The sequence below is a fragment of the Centruroides sculpturatus genome, unplaced genomic scaffold, assembly GCF_000671375.1.
Source record: "Centruroides sculpturatus isolate CEXI.00-Female unplaced genomic scaffold, Cexi_2.0 scaffold226, whole genome shotgun sequence".
Lineage (NCBI taxonomy): Eukaryota > Metazoa > Arthropoda > Arachnida > Scorpiones > Buthidae > Centruroides > Centruroides sculpturatus.
This window is the reverse complement of record NW_019384525.1, coordinates 84,219-108,954: the sequence shown is the minus strand read 5'-3', so window position 1 is coordinate 108,954 and position 24,736 is coordinate 84,219. Positions and strand designations below refer to the sequence as shown.

Sequence of the window (24,736 nt, the reverse complement as noted above, 5' to 3'; positions counted from 1 at the left end):
GGCTTGCGAGCAAGCACTTGCAAGCTAGCATTAGCCATGGTTCTGTATGCTTTGGTTATCATTAACAAAGCTCTATGTTGTGCCGAGATCAATTTGCGTTTTTGATGTACCTTATCTGTGGCAGAGCCCCAAATGCCACAGCCATAAGTGTGAACAGGTAGAAAAATGCTATCATATATCGTTCCCATAGCCAGGCCACTAAGGCCCCAAGATGACCTGGCAACCTTGGCAAAAGCGTGCATAATATGCCCTGTGTGCTTAGTGATATAATGAATATGGTTATTCCAGGACAGCTGATGGTCTAATAATATGCCAAGATATTATCTTTAATTTTATCTTGAGTACGGGTAATATCTAATGTGTATAACCGGTAATGCTCAATGTGGGGCTGGTCTGTACTATATTTGTACAACAATGAATGAATGAATATGCCAAGATATTTAAGTTCTTTCACCACCTTTAGACTCTTACCGTTCATCCTAAGAGTTGGAACATGTGCATATAAGTTTCATTATCTTGGCTTATTAAAGACAATAGCTTTACTTTTATTCGTATTAAACCAGAATTTATTCGTTATGCCCCATTCATATATCTTCTTCAATGCACGATTCTCTTTGTATTCCAAATCAGCATGTTACTGCCCACTGAAAAGAACGAAAACATCATCCACATAGGCCAGGGGTCGCCAAATTTTTTTAACCGTTGACCCCCAAGCACTTTCCAAAGCCTCACATTGACCCCCACCATAAAGTTTTATTACAAGTGTATGTGTATGAGCAAAAAGAAAAAAAACATGGTCTCTGTTGTAAGCAAAAAAAAAAAAAGTTTGTGACCCCTTAGCCACATCGACCCCTCAATCGACCACCTAGCTGCATCAACCCCCTAATCGACCCCTAGCCGCATCGACCTCACAATGATGTTGCATCGACCCCTGGGGGTCGATATCTGCCACTTTGGCGACCCCTGGCATAGGCAATCATGGCATCCTACCCAAAGTACTGGCAAAGAAATATATCGAAAAGTAACATCGAAAAGTAAAGGTCCGCAAATGGAGCCTTGTGGGCCCCTTCTGAAGACTTTATGTTGGAAAGAAAAGAATATACATTTGGAACTTGTTAATACATTCATTTTGGATTCATAATTTTCCAAGAAAAATTGGACCTGAAGCAGATCCAAAAAGGGAAGGATCGAAAATGTTAGTCCGTTTCTACTCACATGTTACATTGGAGTTACACAAGGGTTCTCAAGTGTATATTATCAGGTAAACAATAATTTATTACAGATTGAAGGTTTGGAAAAAATATTGCCCAAAGGGCTGGATGTTAAGAGAAAGTATGGAATGATGCCATAAAATTCCTCTGTAGATAAATAATTTTTTAACAGAAAGAATATGGCAATTAAATGCAATTTTCTCGTCAAAGAGAAGCCACCAGGAGTTTATTTCACACCAACAGAACATAACAATAAACAATATTTCTAATTTTTTGTTTTAGTATGATACAGTAAAACTCGTGTAAACCAGAATTACACAATACCAAATATTTTATCTGGTTTGGCAGGTTCTTTTTATCAGGTTCCATTTTGGACAGATTTTATTGTATTAGTTTTAACATTATTTGCGTTTTTGTATCATGCAATCGCTGGATAAGATGATAAATATAGGATGATTATAAAGTCTCAGTCCATTTTTGTGAAAATGGTAACAAATTCGTTTGTTTGCAAATTGTGAAGCTGCTGACCTAAGAAAAGAGAACTGCTATGCCTTTGCTTAAAATAATCAAACACCTTAGTATTTCCAGCAACGAAGTATTTAATAAAATAAAAACGTTTTCTACTATATTTAATAGTCTTCTTCAGTTAAGCCACTTTAAAACAAAAACGAATGTAAAATAGAACGCAAGCAATACAACAGTTTAAAAATTGAAAATTAATTACAACAAAATAAAATAAAATGTAAAAAACAAAATTAAATTTTGTTTATGTTTATATTAAGCACCAAGTTTGACCTTAGATTAATCAGGAACACGTGTCAACCCGCTCGCCGTCTTAAAACTCGATTGTTACGATTTTCAAACATTCATACACATCAAACNCATGCGAAAGATAGACTTTCTGCGTCTCTATGGTTGATGCATCCTTTGTTAATATGGGCCTTGTAACTTTCAAGTTTTTCAATATGTTTAAGTACTTGTTTATTGGTGGCTGTACTAATTATGGATGCTTTGTCCCAATGTACATTAATATCTTGATGTTTAGTGAAGGCTGCAAGGACGGTGCTGTCCACGTTTTTAGTAATAGAATACTTATGTTAAGCCTCTGTTTTAAAAGTCTCATAGTGACACCAACATAAACGAGATCTGAATTAAAATGGCGGTTACTCAAAGGAATAGAATAAACTCCTGTACTATAAATGACATACTTGTATATGCAAGATATGTTGATAATGTTTTCATCATTTGGAGGAATAGTGATAGCACTCAATATTTCCTTAACAAAATGAACAACAACCCATATGGTGTGACTTTATCATTGGAACAGAAAAGTGATATTAATGTAAATTTTCTGGATCTGTCCATAACTTGTAAATATGGGGAAATTTGGACAGATATTTATCGAAAGCCTAGCTTTCTACCTATTATTATACCGAAGAATTCCTTTGATCCTCAGAATTTTAAGAATGCAGAGCTTTCGATCATAGATAAAGTGGGCCTATAGCCACTGTACGAGTATGTTTGGCACACATAAAGAATTAAATTACATATGTACAATAGCTGTACAACAGGGATATCGTATAAGTGAAATTAATGCTCTTATTGGTAAATTTTGTAATCAAACAAATAAGCAACCTACAACTAAGAACCAAGGACAAAGAGCAGTTCTCAACTATATACCTTTCCTGCAATTGATGATTAAAAAAATTATCTCACAAGAATAATTTAAGAGTTATTTATTGTCGTAATCCTACGATTTATAGAATTTTACAAAATGATAAGAAGAAAGGAAACCGTAACAATAGTACAGGAGTTTATTCTATTCCTTTGAGTGACCGCCATTTTAATTCAGATCTCGTTTATGTTGGTGTCACTACGAGACTTTTAAAACAGAGGATTAACATAAGTATTCTATTACTAAAAATGTGGACAGCACCGTCCTTGCAGCCTTCACTAAACATCAAGATATTAATGTACATTGGGACAAAGCATCCATAATTAGTACAGCCACCAATAAACAAGTACTTAAACATATTGAAAAACTTGAAAGTTACAAGGCCCATATTAACAAAGGATGCATCAACCATAGAGACGCAGAAAGTCTATCTTTCGCATGGAAATCTTTTTACCACGATGATTAATTTTCTTAATACTTTATTTAATTTAATTCTTTACCACAATTAATTTTCTTAATATTTTATTGTAATTTAATTTTGTTTTTTACATTTTATTTTATTTTGTTGTAATTAATTTTCAATTTTTAAACTGTTGTATTGCTTGCGTTCTATTTTACATTCGTTTTTGTTTTAAAGTGGCTTAACTGAAGAAGACTATTAAATATAGTAGAAAACGTTTTTATTTTATTAAATACTTCATTGCTGGAAATACTAAGGTGTTTGATTATTTTAAGTATTTATATTCCAGTAAGTTATTTTATTTTATTTTTGTTAGCCTTTGTTCGAGTGAATTAACGTACATGGAAGTACTGTCAAATCCTCCTGATCTGTCGCCTTCGAGAGATGGTGATGCATTGCTTGGCAGTGGCATAGTTACTTTCTCCCCTTAGTTTCTGTAACACCTGGACATGCTATGTTTGTTTGTAATGAAGGCTCTCCCACACTTGGAAGTGGGGTTGTGGCACAGTGAGTATCTGGCTTAATCTTCTGGTCGATAACGTAGCCTTGTGTTATTGTAGTTTCTACACATTGAGCCGTTTCGTCTGGTACTGTGGATTTCCCAGAATGTTGTGCATTGTACACATTACTCATTCACCGTAATTTGTTAACCAACAGTCTGATATCAGCCTCGATAAGAGCAGACTTCTCAAATTTTGGGAACAGCCGTCGCGGTTGCAGTTGTCTGCTTGGCTGGAAATTGCATGATGTGATCACGGCTTTAGTGAAAGTTTGGTAATGATAACCAAACTCATTGGTCAAATTGTAGTGAATGATCCAGATTTTGAAAGGAGGGTAAAAGCAAGACGAGGTGTTTTGAATGTGATCCCTTGCTATCGACATTTGCTAAAAAATAAAAAAAGCAACAAATGAAACTATACGATTTTATCACAAAAAACAAGAATTTCAGAAAAGCCAGGACCTTCATCACAAAAAATGAACTTTACATTTCTGTGTGCATATGTTTGTCTTATTTAACATATTATTATGCAAATTAATATAAAAACAACTTAAAATTAAAGTAAAATCTGTTTATTTTTGGTTGCATGGTCCCCTTTTCTTATTTACTTTATGTTAAAATGACCTTGTTTAACAATGTTTTGGTTAGCACTTTTCATCTAGAATGCATCAGATACAGTAAGACCCTGCGTTAAGTGGGATCTTACTGTATCTTTATGTTTATCCTATATATATAATTGATAATAATTGCAACTTGTCAATATAAATTTATATTACTGTAAAGAATAAATTAAAGTTATTTTAAATATTATTTATTTTAGAAAACACCTCTTCATTGGAGTGCAGCATTTGGCAATGCCAAACAAATTAAAATTCTTCTCAAAAAAGTAAGAAATTTTCTTTTCTTAGATCTTTTCTATTTTATTATAATATTCAATATCATAAAACAGTAAAGGCGTGACTATCATATGATTTAACATTACTGTTGGTTCATTCATTCTAAATGAAATAAATAAGTAATTGTGATTGACTGTCATAAATTATATGCAATAATAGATATTTCTGAAATGAATAGTTTATGACAACTGATTAATAATTTGCTTAACTACTAAATTGTCTATAACAATAAGGCAGTAAGTGGTATTATGATGTTATAGTATCAAAAATTCATACTAAATGCTTAGTATGTGCTTATAAAATTTTTTTGAAAAAGAGTTTTAAATCTGAATGTAGAAGAAATTGTCATTGTGAAACTCTTTCTAGAATAAATTTTCTGAAACTTAGTTAAAAAATATAAGTAAAAATGGAAATGTTCTGGCTGTGTTCATGAAAAAAGCAGGGTATTTGAGTCTTCTGGAATTAAAAGTAATGTTAATCCTGTGCCTGCATTGTATGTAGGCACAAGATTAATGTACAGATATAATCCCCGTGAGTTTAAAATCTCAATCAGCTACAACAGAGCACCATAGCTCTATTGTAGCTGATAAGATAATTCTCAAAGATGAAAGGTTCCAGAGAGACTTAATCTACATAGGTTAGACCATAAGTTCCTTTAACCTAATTGATGGCAAAATTTTTCTCCATTGCGTGTTGTGCCATAATGAATGTTTGTCGATGTTAAACCTAACGAAAATTACACATTTTTGAAAAAAATAAGTGTGGTTATTGTATTGTCCAAAACTATTTTTTTATTTTGCACAAACAAAATAAATTTATTAATAAATGTAGAAACAAAAAAAATTATATTTCAGAAGTTAGTTTTAATATAAAAATTATAATGACTAGCGACATCTAGTTTCAAAAACGTTCTGATGCTGAAACGAGATATCTCGGGTCAACCAGGTTGCGATCCGAGATATGTTGGGAATAACACAGGACAGGTTAAAAAGCTCTTAACCAAACACAGAGCCAATATAGATAAAGGCATGTAAACCACTGCCCTCTCAATATATTTGGGGCAGGATGAAATTAAATCCAATTTACAATAGGCTACGTTAATTAGAACGACGGCAAACACAGACTGACTTACTAGAAGCGCTAGAGATTTTTAAAGAAGAAAGACAAGGAAAATATATAAATTTGAAAGAAAAGAGGCATATTTCACGAGCATGGCAGGTCCTGTTTGATACGTCATTATGAAAATAGTTTTACAATTTCTATATTTGGATGCATTATATTGGTCGATTTTGGAGGATTTTAAATTCAAATTGTTGTATAAGCTCTTCTGCACCCGACACATTCAAATATTAAAACGTTAGACATCCCATCTATTTGAAATTTGTGACTTGAAGCAGGCCTTAGAAAATGACCGAAAATGTTTATTTTTCTGAACTTGCACCATTTTGCTGGGTGAATTTCAAGGCAAGGAGTTTCCACAGTATAGTATAACCCAGTTTCTGGAGAATTTTTTTTTTTTATTCTTTGATGAATACAGTAGAGTGTCGATTTTCCGAATCAATTGGGGACTGGGGTTGTCCGGATAACTGATTTACGTACGAAAAAATAGTTTAACATATCCGATGTCAAAATTTTTATACGTTGCGTGTCGCTTTGCATTGAATTTTCGTCAATGTTAAGCCTAACAAAGACTATTGTATTGTTAAAAATTATTATTTTATTTTGTACAAACAAAATAAATATATTGAAAAATATAAAAATAATAAAAAATTATACTTCAGATGTTAATTTAGTATCAAAAACATAAAATATTTGAGTAACCCAAGACATAGCCAAAGATGGAAGCGCCACAGCAGTAGCAAAAATTTAAATTTGCCAACTGGAATTCTTTCGGATGATTGACATTTCAGATGATTGACTTTCGGAAAATCGACGCTCTACTGTACTTTAAGATACAAAGAAGTGGGAAGATTTAATAAATATGATTTCTGAGATGATAATTTTTGCTTGTTATAATATCAATTAAGCATTGGAGAGAAATCAAAATTTATTCTTTAACGTTTATGCGGAATAGACAGAATAAAGAATTTAAAACAATAGTGGATTCTAGGTGTTACAAAAATTTATTTTAGTATATTCATGATTTGAGTATATTGTTCAATTAGGTTGACACTCTTGATTAGGTATAGCATCGAATAAAAATATACTATTTTTATTATTTTGTTTTATTTAACATTGGTTTAGGAAGATCTGAAAAATGAGTTTAAACAATCAATGCAATGATTACCTTTTGTACAATAAACTTTAATAAATGATAATAATTGACGATATACTAATTTTGCTTTTGAAGGGTGCCAATATACGGATTCCAGATGTCGAAGGAAAGACACCTCTCCATTTAGCAGCTGGCTGTAATGAACCCGGAGCTTTAGAATGTGTTAAAGTTTTAATGGTAAGTTTTTAAAGATTTTTATTATAACAATACTAATTGCTATATCCAGTATTATCTGAGAATTAAATATAGAATATTTTAAAAAACAGTATGACTTAACCATTAAAATTTAACAGATTGTTCTAAGGAAACAAGTTTTAATTTAAACCAGTTTTACAATTTGTTCAGAACATAAAATAATATATATTTACACTGTTTTAATTTGTTTATTACTTTGGATATTTTAGATATTTGATCATTTAGACTTTTATTTTTTTATATGAAAATATTTATTTATTATTTTACGTTGTTTTTTAAATTCAAGATTTCTAACATTAATCGAAAAGTAATTAAGCTTTATTTTAACTGTTTTCAAAGTATGAAAAATAAAGAATTTTCAGTTTATTGTTATTTTTCATTCACAAATAATTTGATAGCAAATATTTCATTAGAATTAAAGTATTTTTATTATTAATAAAAAATTTATTCCAATTAATCCTAAGAGAAAAAGAGTGAATGTTTTTCATTTATTAAATCAGTTTAAAATGCTCAGCTTTCTCTAATTTGAAAATTTCAGATTTTTAAAACATTCTTTATCTGTTTGGTATAATAGAACATTTTTATTAGTGTGAATAGATTAAAAATTATTATTTAAATTGGTATTTGTTTAAGGAAGAAGCACCTAGTGTTATAAATTGGCAAGATTATGAAGGGAGAAGTGCATTACATGTAGCAGTAGCTTTGGGTTCAACTGATATTGTTGATTTATTGGTGAGTGAGTTCAGTTTTTTTTATTATAGTGTAATTTGATTATATTTAACTTTCAACTATTAGCTTAAATTTTAAATGCTAATAGTTAAACTTAGTAAAAGTTAACTTTCAAGTGACCTTTTGTATAAAATAGTTAAATCTATTTTATACAAAAGTGTACACTTGAAATTATATGGTTATTTGAAAGTTATTGGGAATGTTGAAATTAATGAACTATTTTCTGAACATTTTAGTACTATATTTATTATAGTCCTTTGTTGACAAGATTATGTTTTGTTTATAAAATGTCCTATTCTCACTCAGATTCTTTAACAATATACAGTCAACACACCTTAATACTGAGAACGCACATTTATTGAGCTAAACAAACGTTTTCAACCCATTTCATGGGCCATCATCAGATTAAAGACATAACCTGATAAAATATAACATAACCTAATAAAATATTGCAGATATTTTCTTATATTCCATTGTATGTTTGAATTAAATTCTAAAAAACTAAATTGGGAATAGGATCATTAAGGTTACATTCCAGACAACAAATATTGTTGACTGATGATGAAGGGATCACTAATTCTTCTTACATAATTTGAAACATACAAAGTGAACAAAATATTGCTTATAGTAATGATATAATATAGAAAAAAATTGATAATTTGCAATAGAATACAATACTATGTTTTATTGCAGAAACATGGTCACATTTGACAACACCATACTAGCTTTGTTCTTTTTCTCATAAATTGTATAGTCGTTAGTATTGTAATATAGTAGGATTTCTGATCTACAAACAGTTTACAGCTTGATAAAATCACTCAAACTAGAGGAAATAAATTTTAAAATGCACAATTTACCCAATTAATTAATTCACTAATATATATTTTAATTCAAACATTTTTAGTTATGTTAAACAGCCGTTTTTTTTTAAATTACTGATTTATCTAATTATGAAACGTTAATTAATTACAAGTGAAATTAATAAAACATTGAATTCAGTTGAATAAACAAATTAAATGTTGCTAAATTAACAAGATAAATTTTATATTTCAGAACTTACAATTTTCCTAAATATTCTATGCATTTTATTTATGTACAGTACAGTACAGTCTTTTCGAAAAAAAAGTTATTGTATCTCTCAAACAAACATAAATCAACAGTTGAAGATCATTTTTAATGTCCAAAAATAGCTAATAAAGTTAGGCATAATTAAATGGATTGCTCCTCAGTTTTGAATGACTATTATTTATTTTAAATAAGAATTATTTGGTACTTCATTTTTTTATTTGTTATATTAATAGATTAACCTGATCTGAGTTAAATTTTAAAATTATTAATTTCTTTGTTACATGAATTATTTAATTGTTATTGCTTTTTTTTGCTATAAATAATTATTAATTATGATAAATATAGCTATTTTTATAATATGATTTATTATTATTATTATTATTATTATTACTATTACTACATAATATCTGGTTTAAGTAATAAGTTTTTTGAATTATGGACTGTTAGAAATGATTTTATGGAATATCATTTAGTTAGTTTATATTATTATTTAATATATCTTAGCTTAATTTACTTTTTAATACAAATCCTATCAATAAACATTGATTAATTTTTGTTATTTAGACATCTACTGAAAGATGTAATCTTAATTGTCCTGATAATATGTTTTGTACCCCTCTGCATTGGGCAGCATCTCTCGGTATGTTTTGATTCTTACTTTAATTATACATGTTTTGTTTCCTGAGTTTAAGTTAATACGGTCGGTCCTTGACTTATGAATGCCCACACTTGAAGTGACCAAAACTGGCACATTGAAAAATTATTTTTGAGTCTAAACAGTTACTTGTACTTGCCAATAGCATAGTATAACAATTAAATGTTAAATATAATGGACAACAAACAATATAATTTAAAAATGACTCATACTGTTTATTTGTTTTATCAAACTCAGATTGGTTCTTTATTGGGTAAATAACCAAACATAAAAATAATTTTTTATAACTGCTTATTTCAAGATTATCATTTTAATCTCAATTTTACAATATAGTCAAAGTAAATTGCAATATTCCTTTGTATGATTTTTTAATCCTTTGAATGTGATTGATTATTTAATCTTTGTTAACAAAATAATACATGTTATCAATAATTAATTAAAATATTAAACATTAGTTTGAAGTGCAATACACCTAAGTTGCATTGTATTATATGTATTATGGTGTATACATCTAGTAACTGATTACAATATACCTATCTATATTTGCAATATTGTATGATAATGTGTTATTTGGAGAATAATATCTATTATCACTGTTAATTTTCATGATTGATTTACAATGAGTGTCCAGAACAGACCTTTGAGTCATAAGTCAGGGATTACCTGTATACATAAATAATTTGAAAAATAAAATAAAACAAAAATACTTTGATTTTATTCATCATTTAATACATCTTCAAATTGAGAATATGAAACAATGAATCTTTTGATAATAGCAAAATAAAAATTAGGCATAAGTTTTAGGTTCATTAGCAATAGCAATTGATAGAAACAACACAATAAACTTGCAAATTTCAGAAATCATTTAGTAGAAAAATAGGTTGAATGTCATTAAAGTTGTTTTGCTATCAGCATAAAATCTACTTATACAGTTGAGAAAGAAAAATGGATGGTTATAAGTTAGGTAAAATAATAATGGAGCATATAGTTCCAAATTTGCAAAGTTAGAGATTCCCATTCAGAATATTTTTAGTCATACAAAAATACTTGTAATTTATATTGGTGATATAGTCTAAGATACTGCTAATACTTCTTTAGTTCTGTTTAATGCCTGTCTTTTCAGAGTTTATTCCTAGTGATGCTATTTTTAAGCATGTCCTGTTTTTGTGTTTTGATTCTTACCTCAAAAATTTTACAGGTATTTTCTGCATAGAAACAGATAAGATCTTATAATTTGTAAAACAATGAATTTTATATGTTCTTGCTTATTTTGGGGGAGTTGGTGGCTGTTTTTTATTTTTAATCACATGATATGTAATAAAATTCTTATTTGTTAAGATTATTTTTAACACATTAGCTGTAATAAATTTTTTTAACAACTTGGTATTATATAGATTTGTGATTTTAAGATATGATGATATAACAGTTAGTAAAACTTATCATAAAAATTCATTATTAGTTCTCTTGAATTTAATGTTGTTTATGATAGATGGTAATATTTCTTTCTCTGTATTGAAATATACTATTTTGATACGGTCAAACTTGGTTAATTCAAGTTTTACAAATGTCCCTTGAATTTCTTAATAAATGTAATGAATAGCAAAATACATAGCTATATAAGGAAAAAATAGAAAAGAAAGGAAAAGAAGCTATTATAATAAATGTAATGAAAACATTAGAGGAGAAGGTGGTATTATGGAACCCCAATTACATTTTAGTGAATTGTAAACAAGGTATCATAACTACACCCACATTTTTTGTGCGAAAAGTACTGGTAACTAGTAAACTAAATGTTCCTAATTGGATTTTTCGCTAGTGTAATTATAAGTATGGTTTTTGAAGGCTTTTGTACAAAAAGTCCGAAAGTAGGCTTAGAGAAAATCGGGTGGTAATATGGAACCTTACTGTATATTTTCAAAAAAATGCTTTAATGTAGCCAAAAACAAATAGGAAAGGACAAAAAATGTTAAATAATTACAAAATTATTTACTCCAATGTATTTTATCGCAAAAATGCTTTTATAATAGAAAAATATGACCTCCATCAACAATATATATTCCAGCAGCTCTTTTTCGATATTTTCAGACTTTCTACCTAGTGTCTTTTTCCCAAATTGCTCCGGACGAATGTCTGATTGCAAAGAGAGAGTTCGGAGGAGTTGAGTTCCATATTACTGTAAAAGCACCAAAGGGGTCCGTATTTCACGCATCGCCATCTCGAATTAACTTATGTCTGTCGAGACCAAAATTTAAAAAACGTGAACATCACACAGATTAATATGTACCCCTAAGTCTCTGGAACGGAATACATGCACCAGTGAACCTACAACTACACGATTTATATTTTAAAAATAATTAAATTCACTTAGCATTCAAAACTTGCGAATTTTGAAAAAAACAAATTTGCTGATTAAATACGGACAACCGTTTAACTGAAGTAAAACGGGTTTTCCCCTTGCTATGGATGTCTGCCTAGTTCAGTTCAGCCACATTCCGCTACAGTTCGCCTTTATTATCAGTTCGAAATGGGGTGGTTCCATAATACCCGCAGTGTTCCATAATACCACCTTCTCTATCTGTTTGATTTAATTTATTTTTAAATTTTTGGATAATTTGAAGCTGGGGTAACTTAGTTCACACTGAATGAATAGAAAATAAAGCAAATTTGGAAAGAAACAATGAATTTGAAACTTGTCTGGACAGCAGAAAGTGAAAAGCAATTTCAAATTCTGATCAGTCAATCATTTACAAGCAAGAGAGAAGCATCATTGGTAAAAACAAAACACTTCTGACATTCTGTTTTTAATGACTGTTGCATACTTATGATGAAAAATGAGAGATATGTTAAAAAAATGATGTTGGATGAGAGAAATGTTTAAAAAGTGTGAATTGCAAGAATATCCTACTAATTTTGATGTCTACTCTGTTGTGTGATGGTTTTATAACATCTTAAAAAACCACTAGAAGCACCCGACAACAAACGGCACCGTGATAAATGGTGAAATTTTTTGCTAGCAAAAAGTTTGACAGTTCCAAACTTCAAAGCGATTTATGAAATGGTAAAATTTGTCAGGAACAACATCATGTATGATGTGTTATTCACTCTGTTTTTTTGCTTTTTCTAGCTTGGTGTGAATTAAGCTTAACAAGAAAATGTGACAACCAAAGTACTTATTTTCTGTATTACTTAATAATTATCAATAAAATTGTTTAATTTTGAATTTTGATAAATGAATTATTTTTAATGCCCTTGAACTTCTAATTAATCAAGTTCGACTGTATTATCAATTAATTTAGCCAGGAAATTTAACTGGCTTGCCATTCTTTTATTAAGAACAACTTCTTTATGAGCTTCTTCTACCTTCACCAAAAGGAAAGAGGTATGTTACTAGGCATTTCTTTCTTGTCAATAGAAAAAATCTCGGTATTTTGCATAAATGTAGGTAGGAGCAACTATGAGCTTTTCATATACAGTAGAGCATCGATTATCCGACCCCCGATTAACTGTTACCTTGGTTAACCAACCGCGTTCTAGTCGGCAAATTCAAATGTCCGCTAGTGATGTGGCGCTACAATATTTGGCTATGTCTTGGCTACTTTAATATTATTTTTACGTGTTTTAGCTGGCAACACTGGATTGACCATGAAAGAGAGCCAGTATTTAAACGAGGCTTAATTTTCTAATTTTTAACGATACAATAGCAACGATTATTATTTAAAAAAAAAAAATTGATATGCTTAACATGGAGGAAAATTCAACGCGAAGTAGGTTAATAGCGATATACTAATATACTAATTATATGGGATATAATAATATACTACACTAATAATGGATTTTTTCATACTTTTCGGTTATCCAACTTTTCAATTATCCGACCAACCCCAGTCCCCAATTGAGTCGGATAATCGAGGCTCTACTGTATTTACATAATAAAGCTTTCATTTAATTTTTTAATATTTAAATCTAATGAGTTTATTTTAATGCTTGATCTGGTCTGTCGGGATTAGAATCGTCTAAACATACAATTCCCGCCTTTTCTTTTATTTCAAACTAGTCAATGCCGCAGAAGTTGGTTGGAAAAACGACCAGTGGTTTTGGATGCGTAATTGCTGATTGGCCTCCGATCATAGGACCATCAGCGGACCTACGACAGAGCTACGAAATGCTGATTGGTCAATTAATCTTGCCGTCAATCCATATAAAAGGTTGAAGTTTAGGCGGGAAAGTTAAGTTTGGTAGGAACTTCAGCTTAAGGACATTTCGTTTAAGTTCAGTTTAAGTTTGGCTTAGGACTTTGAGTTGGTCAACAGAAGTTTGATCAGAAGGTTATTTAACATTAGGCTTGAAGCAAGGTTGCTTTTGTCTCGCTATTTCTTCGACGAATGCCGGAAGAAGCTTACATCTAGCTAAGTCTCAGGGATTGGATCGTAAGGTGTCTTTTCAACGGACCTGTTTAGGATTAGTGGACTATTTGAACTTTAATTTATTTTGTGTGTCTGCGGGAACCTTCTTTGTAAATATCTTAAACGTTGTAAATTTATAAAGTTTGTGAATTTTTAAGTTTGACTTGATCAATGCCTAAAGCTAGCTGCATTGTTGCTGTTTATTTTTCAGAGAATCTACATACTTTAACACAGAAAAATCACAACTTTCTGATGGTTTCCAGCAGTAACTGTCTAATTAAACAGTTACTGTTGGAAACCGTCAGAAAGTTGTGATTTTTCTGTATAATAGGATAGTTCCAACTTACAAATTAATCTACATAATGTACTAAATCATCTACTTTCCACCAAATTAGCATACCAATATACAAATCAACATACTGTACTAAAATTTATATAGTTAAGGTTCTTGGTATTTTTAGAATATCGATGTTTCAATAAAGTCCTGTAGCAACTCAGCAAATTCTCTAGCAATTAGTGAGTTAATAGACTTTTTTTTCAAAATCAAAATAGTAAAACTAAATGATTATTTTTAAGAATATTTTTTAAATTGAAGTCAAAACAATTTGTAAAGCATTAATCTGTTATTTTATTAAATGACTTCTTAAATTTGTAAGTTCTATTATTTTTACTAACAACTGAAATTTTAAATAAGTTTTTCTAACATACCTAAAATTTTAAACTGTGTAAATATTTGAAAACAAAACTAAAATGAAATACATTTGAAGAACAATATATTGTTACACAAGAGCAAAATGTTTTCATGTGTATTTTTGTTTTTACATACACACTTTAATAATTTTAATGTTTAATTTTAATACGATTTTTATATATTTTGATATAAAAGTATGTTTAAATGGATAATTAAGGTAAATGTCTTTGATTTTATTTATTTACAGATTATTTTGAGTTTATATATATAAAGTTTTATGTTTATAAGCTTAGTTCATATGTTATTTAACAATATGTTTAGTAAATGATGTTACCTTATTTGTATCTTTGTCACTTTTGTCTCAGTGACCCCATCACTCTTCGAATTAGATCCTGGATACTTAAAGCTCTCTGTAAGGTATTATTTGATTTCCTAGTTTCATTGGTATGTCATAAGCATTTTTCTTTTTTATTGTAGCCACAACATATATTCTGTCTTTGCTCTACTAATCTTAATTTTTATAGACTTTAATAATAACTGTTTAATTTTCTAAGTTTTGGTTAATGCTCGTTCTTGTGTTTGTAGTGATATGTACAAATACCAAACATTAAGGTATTCTTGTCTCTTTGGTTATTTCATTACTGTCAATACAAATGAGTAAGTGTTCAGTATTGATCCCTAATATAGCTCGATCCTTGTCAATAACCGTTTGGTCTTGCTGTGCAATTTTCTTATTCTGGTTTCCGAGTAAAATAACTCATTGTAACTTTGGAAGAAAATACAGACTAAAAATTTTAGGAGTCAAAGCTTCTTTATTGGATAAAATGTTTTTGGAATTTCTGTATCCCATCATCAGACTCAAAAATTTGAATGGGAACATTAGTATTTTCTATTGAGTGTTTTAGAAAGTTTGAATGCATATACAATTTTTATATAGAATAGAACTCTTTGATTTATAACAGTTACGTATGGTGGTTTGTAATATGTAAATGTTAACAAATTTGTAAATTAAGGAATTAAAAGTAATGAAAGAAAAGTATAAATATAAAATACAATAAAATATACTAAAAATAAAAATAAAATAGACTAAAATAAAATACATTAATACTGTGACACAATGTTATTTTTTCTCATATTCTGATAAAAGTCTTGAGACTTCCAAAGAACAGTCCATATCCAAGACTATGAACAAAATGATGAAAGTAACCCTACCCCAATTCATTTCTTTCTCTTCATTAGAGGGAGGCTGCACATTGCTATAGCCATCTACTGTTGTTATAAGTAAAAATCTTGTATCAGGTACAACAATCTTATCTTCGTGTCAATTAGGAATTGCACGCTGGTTAATATTGGACAGGTTGTGGATAAGCTGGCTGGGAAAGCTGTACATCTCTGCCGTTTCCTGTCATCAGAGAGTCAGCAGTTGTGATGAATATAGTAAGGCTGCAATTTTGTACTTAAGATGGTCTCGGGAATTAAAATGAATGTAAAATGGTACGCCATGGGTTATTTTTATATGTAACTGTCCTGTTGGAGACCCTTTGACTCTGATTCTGATATACAGATGACAAACTGCAGTTTCACAGACAGAATTTCCAGGGTGAGTCCCATGGAATTCCTGTTAATTTGCCAAACCAAATCCTTGCATGCCTTTTGATCATTCCAAACTATCAGAAGGTTATTACTCCAATGGAATATTAACAAGATGTACCAACAAGACTGACTAGCACTGACTACCTGAGTTTTGACAAAAGTCAAGCAGAGCTCAGTAAAATGTTCTGCTACTGTGAAGCCAATTGACAATACTCTCAATTAGATGTAATATTTGTACTAAACTTGAAATATGAATAGACAATGATATGGAAATTTTATTTTGAGGGTTGCCTGACTCAGGATTGTGAGTTGGACATCCTCCATTGCTAAGCTTAGGTTTATTCGACTTTTTTAAAGAACAAACTTTGTATTTCGACTCCTCAAATACTATCACAAGACTTATTTTAAAATTTAGATTCATTTTTATATGGTTTGTTTCAAAATGTAATGCATTCTATAAAAATGAAATTTATTTGATTTAGCAGATAATCCTGACAAATCAGTAGTGCAGAGTAACAAAATACAAATAGAATAAATCTAATAAATGATTTTAATGATTACTCTATAATAAATTGATTTTAAATTATTAATTTGCACTTTAAATTACTATAGTACAGTAGAGCATCGATTATCCAAATACCGATCAACCGAAACATCGATTTACCGAAAGCAATCCAGTTGGCAAATTCAAATTTCTGCTAGTGCTGTGCAATATTTGGCTATGTCTTGGGCTACTCTAATATTTGTTGGTGTGCATGTTTTAGCTGGCGCACTGACATGACCATATTGTATTGTTAAAAATTATTTTTTTATTTTGCACAAACAATTTGATGAAAATTCAACGCAAGCCACACTCAATGGAGAAAAATTTCAACATGGGATAGGTTAATATATTTTTTCATACATGATCAGTTATCTGAGCAACTGCAGTCCTGAATTGTTTCGGATAATCTGTATTTATATTAGTAATGTAGACACAAAATTAGTTGATAGAGAAGATTAAAGTAATGGATTTCAGACCTTCAAAAATGCATATCATAAACTTCTTAAAAATTAGTTAGCTGCACATATTTTAAATTAAATAAATTAAAAATATTAAAAATTACAGCCCAGCATTGTGACGATGTCACAATAAATAATTGCTTGTTGTAATTGCAATTTAAAAATTGATAGATAACCCATAGCAGTACATAACTTGTATCCCTTTTCAAATTGTCTTTAAAACACAGATAACCTACAGATTACTTTCAAGAAATTATGGTAATTTGATATTTTTAAAACTTTAAAATACAGCTTTTATTATACTGTATTTCAAAAAACTGGGTACTTAATTATATAACACTCACCAAATAAACCATCACCAGTTCATAACCAAACAGAAAAATTCTTTCTATGAACGTTTTCATCTATATGTAATAGACATACTCGGGTATTGACGATATCGAACTAACGGTTAGTAGAATAGAATGTTTTTTGCTACACAAAGTATCGGATAAGGCAAAACTCAAGTACCTCGAATTGCTGGAGATATATAAGGCAATTAAAAAAGGGATCAGTATTAATTTCAAAGAAACCGATATGCCTTCTGCAGCATGGTGTGCCATATTTGAATTAGATCCCAATGATTGAAACGCGCATCAAAGATATTTTAAATTACGGAAGATATTTACGTCATGATCTACGTGAAATCAATTATTTATTCGGATATATTTTAAATATTTTACATATTTTCAATTTTAACACAACATATTCAAATTACGTAGTTAAATGGAACTTTCAAAAACATTCTATTCTACTAGCCGTTAGTTTGATATCGTCAATACCTGAGGATGTCTATTACATATAGATGAAAACGTTCGTAGAAAGAATTTTTCTGTTTAGTTATGAACTGGTGATGGTTTATTGGTGAGTGTTATACAGCTTTTAGACTGAAATAAGAATTATTGAGAAAAAATTAACTGTTACATTGATATTGAGTAAACTTCATGATATTTATTGTTACCTATGTTTAATTTTAAATAATTTTTGATACATTTCATTCTCAAAAAGTTAAGATCATACTCTGTTTAGTACAATAATTCTATTACATAATAACTATCATCAAAATGACTTTGGGAAGAACTTATTTCCATCATTGGCAGTATTCTAAAATATGAAATTTTGAATTCTATTATAATTTAAAACTTTACAATCATCATATAGAAAAATGCTATAGAGGAAACAAACTTTAAATTTGGATTTAGATTAAAAAGAGGTATACTTAATACAGATCCTTACAAAAATAAGAATAATAGAAATATAGAAAAACCCATAAATGATATTTACGATGTGCTATTTGTTTTTTAGGTTTAGCAGATAAAGTCAGTCTGCTTTTGGATCGTAGAGCTGATTTTCATAGCACAGATATTAACGGAGCAACTCCTTTACATTATGCTTCTCAAGGAAATTATGCTGTGAGTTTGATTTTAATCTATTCTGTATAATATTAATTAGACTTTGAAAATTATTAATCTGGATACATTAATATTATAAATACAAAGTGTATAATTATGTATATATTATTATTTTGTAAATACTATTATTTGTGTTTCTAGTCTTCTTTGCCAGGCAAGCTTATGATTTGTCTCTGTTTTGAATGTGTGTCTGTCAGTGATTGTATATTAAGATGATAGTACAACAATGACTATACTAGAATACACTAATATATATATATATATAACTCTCTGAACTGTTGATTCTGGTTGAATGTTTTAGTAAGATAAGATGTATGTATTTAGATAGACAGAATTTTTGTACGTATTTTGAGTGTTTGTGATCTTTGTGTGACCTCTAATCCAGTATATTTAGTAAGTGTTTTTTGAAACAAATTTGTAAATTTGTTAATTAATTCTGTGTTTGCAATATCACTAGTTGTAATTGTTGTGTTTATGTTTTCATTTGTGCATGTTATGCTATGCTAGTTTTCGTATTTTGGTACATGTTATGCTATGCAATGACACTTTTAAAGTTCGTCGCTAGGAAATTTTTAAAAATTTTTCCAAGTTTATAATGTACACAATCAATTTCCAAGTTTATAAAGCAAAGATAGAGAAAAAAGTTTTAAACTTTGATTTCTCATCCAGTGAAGAATACAATGTGCCATTTACCAGGATGGAATTAATGAGTTCCTCACATAAGAATCTATCTAATTTATAGACCAATATCGCTGACAAGTTGCCTTTGCAAAATTTTTGAGAGAATGGTAAACAGATATTTGACATTTCTCCTGAAGAAAAACAATTACCTTTTGTCACACCAGAGTGGATTTTGTAGAAACAGAATTACAATGAACAATTTAATAAACCTTAAAATATCTATATGCAAAGCATTTGTATTATAACAACTAACACTTGATGTCTGTGTTTTTTGATATTGAGAAGGCCTATGCTGTTGGCACTATGGAATACTTTGTGATCTGTGCAAATTCAGATTGCAGAGTAATCTGCCAATGTTTATAAAAAACTTCCTACAAAATCAAAGATTTCAAGTTAGGATGGTAACCACTTCATCTAGGCCTTTCGTACAAGAAGAAGGTGTTCCTTGCGGTTCTATTTTGAGTGTGGCTCTGTTCCTCATTAAAATCAATAGCAAGGCCTCAGTGTCAAACACTCTCTGTATGTAGATGACTTTCACATCTGTCAGTCTAGCAACATGTGCTTCATTGAGAGACAACCACAAAATGCCTTGAACCACATACAGGATTGGTCCAATGCAAATGGCTTTACTTTCAACATTAACAAGACCTCGTGCATCCACTTTTGCCTAAGGCACGGTTTGCACCTTGATTTAGAAATCTATCTAAATGGCATAAAAACTCTATGGTCAACTAAACTAAATTTCTGGATTTATTATGTAAATGTCTACTAGGACATATTGTGTTAGTAGATCGTATTAGTTATACTGGTGTCCAGGTTCTGCAAATTGAGGAAACCTATTCAGAAAAACAATCTTTATTTTTCATCTGCACCGGACACCAGTATAATAAGTCCTACTAATACAATATGTCCTAGTAGACATTTACATAATAAATTTGTATAATAAGGACACAAAGGCATATGAATTAATAAATTTCTGGATGTTCTGTTTGACCAAAAATTGAATACTTTTTACTACACTAATGCATCCAAAGAGTAAATGTTAAAGTCTCTAAAACTTTTAACGGTACTAAACTGCTCATCCTGGGGAACAGACAAATGTTCCATGCTTGTGATTTACAGGGTCCTTGTCTGCTCAAAGCTGGATTACAGATGTGTTGTATATGGTTCTGTGCAAGACTATACTCTTCAGATGCTGGATCCAATCCATCATCAAGCATTGCGCTTTGTGCACTGGTGCTTTTCGGACCCTCCTGTTCAAAGCTTGTATGTGGATGCTTTTCAGCCTCCACTATCACTCAGTAGGAAACAGTTGTCTCTGTTTTATTACATTAAACTGAAATCCCAATATAAATCCTTGGTTTGTACTAAGTTGAGTAATTTTAATCTTAAAAGAGTATTTTCAGCTTGTTATTTTGTGACCCTACTTTTGACATTAGAATTGGTGTTATAAGCAGCACGATTGATCTGGTACAACTCTCACAGTCTGAGGTTGATAGTATATTGTGAGAATCTGAATTTGAGATTCATTTATTTTTATAAAATTATAAAATTCGATGTAATATTTTGTCACTAAAATTGTACACTTTTACAAATTTTGAGGGAAATTAAGGGAAAACAAGGAAATACAGTTTCCTTTCCCACCAGTTTGCTTCTTTTAGAAAAGTTTATCACATCTTATGACTAAATTTCAACCTAACTTCATCTTGGTCAGATGACAAAGAGTTCTGCTCTTGATTGGAGACTATTTTTCTGTATAAAAGGGTTATACACACCAAATTCTGGGCGGATTAATCAGTTCCAATTATCCGTCAACACATATAATTTTGTGCCTGGTCTCTCCTTTGGATTCTCAACTTCCACCTATACAAATTCAAGATTTAAGTATTATAGAGGTATATTATTAAATATTATTGTAAACTCTCTCTCAATATAAATTAATATGGTTATAGTTAGATAGGTTAATGACCTCTATATTATTGTATTATATTCAGTTGTAATCTTAATTTTATTTGTTTATTAAAATATATTTATACTTGTTAAGTTGGAAGTAAATTCTCATATTAGTTAAATATTGGACATCCTATTGAACTTCCTCACAATCTCCTCACATGTAGTATTTATAGCCCTCCTTTTTAAATTTTATTATAATCTTAATATGATGAATTAGGGTGCAAATACATTACCCTATCTAGTGTCAATCCTGACTAGACTAAGATTTTATTATCTTTAGTCTTAAATTTTCTATTACAAGCCATCTGTTGACTAAGTGGGAGATTTTTACCAAATCATTGTCGATTAAGTAGTATATAGAATAATTTTATACCCCCAGTTTCTAACATTATCACCCTGGTCAATTCCTATCATAACAATTGACTTTAGCTTAAAGTGGTATCCTAAAGAATATATACCCTAGATTATATATATAGACAGCTATTTGCAAAGGTCTACACATGCATTTACTTCCCATATACACAGCTGATCTAAGTCAGGGAACTATATTGGTTTGGCATTGTCTGCTTTGACAAAATCAGAGAAGATCAAATTTCTCCCAAGGCGTCTATTTTCACTGCAGAGTTGCAAGCTATCTACTTAGCCTTAAAACATATAAGGAGAAAAGATCGTCATTGCTGTGTGATTTATACTGACTCGGTTAATGTACTTCAAGCATAGATCTCATCTAAAACTGTTTCACACACTGTACTGATCAAAGTTTGTAAGCTCATTTGCCATATGGATTTCTCTGGCAAATTCTGTTGGGTTCCAGGCCATGTAGGTATAAGAGGGAATTAACAAGCTGATGGAGCTGCAAAGTCAGCTAATCTGTTAATGCAATCCAATGCCTGTTGAAGGTGCCTGAAGCCAGTCGTTAAAAATCAACTAGCAGAGATCTGGCAGAACATGTGGAATGAACAAGTCCACAATAAACTATGCAAGATCAAGCCTTTGAAAGAAAATTGGACACCTAATGAGGTTTATTACAGGAAGATCTGGAGTAATTCTTACTTGTTTGTATATTGGCACAATGAAGTGACCTTCTTTATCAACACTTGGCAAGTTTTCAATCTTTATTCAGTTAGATTCTAACTGAATAAAGATTGAAAACTTGCCAAGTGTTGATAAAGAAGGTCACTTCATTGTGCCAATATACAAACATAAGTAACAACACGGTTTCGATAACAACAACATAATTCTTACTTATTTGAGGATTGGTTATACTTGGCTGACTCATCAATACCTTTTGAAGGTCAAAAGACCAGTTATTATGAATACTGCAACTGTAAAGTGTCAAACACATATTGTATGAATGCTCTGAATTTGAGAGGGCTTGTAGATATCATTTTTAGAAATTCAAGTTTGTCAAGAATTTTGGGCCAGAGATCAAATCCTGATATTTTACTGGCCTTTCTGAAAGTCATTAATGTATATAAACTAGTGTTGCAATGAATAGTATATTCGGCCTCAGGCCGAATATCGAATATTTGGCCAAACTATTCGGCTCGATTAACGCACGTACGAAAATTGGCATGTAAACTGCATTATGGCAAGGACCCTGCCCTCTATTGGCCCACTGTCACTACACTTCACATTAATTCTTGACAGTTCAGACAATCATCTTTTTACAGTGTATTAAGAAGTGTACCAAAGAGTGTCATGGCAGTATGTGATAAGTGATGATATCAAATGTGGATAACAATGAAATGACCTACACGTGTAAATAATGGAAGAAGAACAGAGAAGGACCGCAAAGTGAAAATAAATATGAAATTGAGTTGATAACATAATCGAATAAGTCGATTATGTTATCAACTCAATAAGCTGCCTCGACTTGTTCGAGGCAACTTATTGGCGTGAAATTAGCGGCTGTGAATGCCAAACAATTGTTGTCATAGACTTCGGAAAGCTAAATGCCTGTAATGAAAGTCATTTAGCATGCACTGGTGAAAGCCTGGGGTCATTCGGGCTACCAAGCTGTTTCGAATCTGTGAAATCATAACTGTGACTTATACTGACATCTTATCTGTCTCTTTTCTCCGTTATCACCAGGCTATGAGTCATGTAATTGTAAAATGGGAAATCTACGACGGAAAAGTGACGAATCAAAAGTATCGTGAGGGCATATTATGATGTATGCATAGTCATACGTGGACTAGAGTGATAGAGGAAAGAGAAAGGGAAGAGCAAAGACGAGCGCTTAAAAAGAAGGAGAGGCAGGGTCAGACCCTCAGATGTGCAATGATTCTCAAACAAATAGGTGTGTACATGTGCTGATTTTTGTAATTATAAATTGTGAATACAAGTGACTAATATTATGTTCTTTTTTATTTTGTGCATGTTATAAGTTATAAATAAATATAAACAAACAACATTAACCTGATAACATTAAATCTAAATACCAAAATGATTAATTTACTGTGTTTTTGTTATTTCTTACTCCTGTTTTTAGGTATTCGGTATTCGGCTGAATAGTGATTAAATGTTCAGTATTTGGCCGAATAGCGAAAAATAGGCTGAATAGACCGAATACTGAATAGTAACGGAATATTCGTTACATCACTAATATAAACAAATATGATTATTTATTTTAAATTATAGTTCTAAATTTTTGTTATTGTTATTTATATCTTGTTGTGAATAGTATGTTTGGATGTATTTATTTACAGTGTATTATACCTGTTTTATAGTTATTGTTATTTATATTGTTATTTTGTATGTATTTGTCATTTATTCTTTATACACCATTTGTCATGGTGCAGCGTAGCCTATATGGCTCTTGTGCAAAGAAACTCAAACAAACCAAACCAAAACCTGTTGTGCTCCTTTGATATGTTCAAATATTGTTTGTGGAATAAGGTTGTTATGTATAATTGTTATTTTTTTTATCAACAATTGTTTATAACGATGAGATGTGGGTACTTTTGTGAGTGTTTGTCATATAGTGTCTGTTTTGAGTTTTATAATGGTAAACCATTACAAAAGATGATAAATTCATTCATGTCTTTGGTCTACTTCATCCAATGGTATGGTTTTCTGACCTTGATGGTCAGTGGCTGGATTGCCACTAAAGCAGTTTTGCTTGATTGGTTTCTGTTATTCATTATGAATGAGGTGATGAATGCATTTGTGTTTGTGATGCAGTATTATTACTTAATACAGCACTGCATTTGATACTGGTGACAGATTTCTCAAATATGAGCCTCTAACTCAAGAATGCAGGCCTTGTTAACTTGAGTGATGTCTGAGCTAGTATT

General features: G+C 30.4%; 1 protein-coding gene across 3 annotated transcripts in view; it reads left to right on the top strand.

The window, feature by feature from the left end:
* Positions 1-24,736, top strand: part of LOC111622847 (inversin-like) — an 88,719-nt gene that overhangs the window by 8,675 nt on the left and 55,308 nt on the right. For all 3 annotated transcript variants that reach the window (XR_002756349.1, XM_023365269.1, XM_023365270.1), the window contains exons 4-8: positions 4,666-4,731; positions 7,092-7,193; positions 7,845-7,943; positions 9,573-9,648; positions 18,697-18,803. Coding sequence is in view for 2 of the 3 variants with exons in the window: in XM_023365269.1 (XP_023221037.1) it covers positions 4,666-4,731; positions 7,092-7,193; positions 7,845-7,943; positions 9,573-9,648; positions 18,697-18,803 (450 nt within the window). In the remaining variant the exon portion in view is untranslated. The remainder of the gene's footprint in view (positions 1-4,665; positions 4,732-7,091; positions 7,194-7,844; positions 7,944-9,572; positions 9,649-18,696; positions 18,804-24,736) is intronic.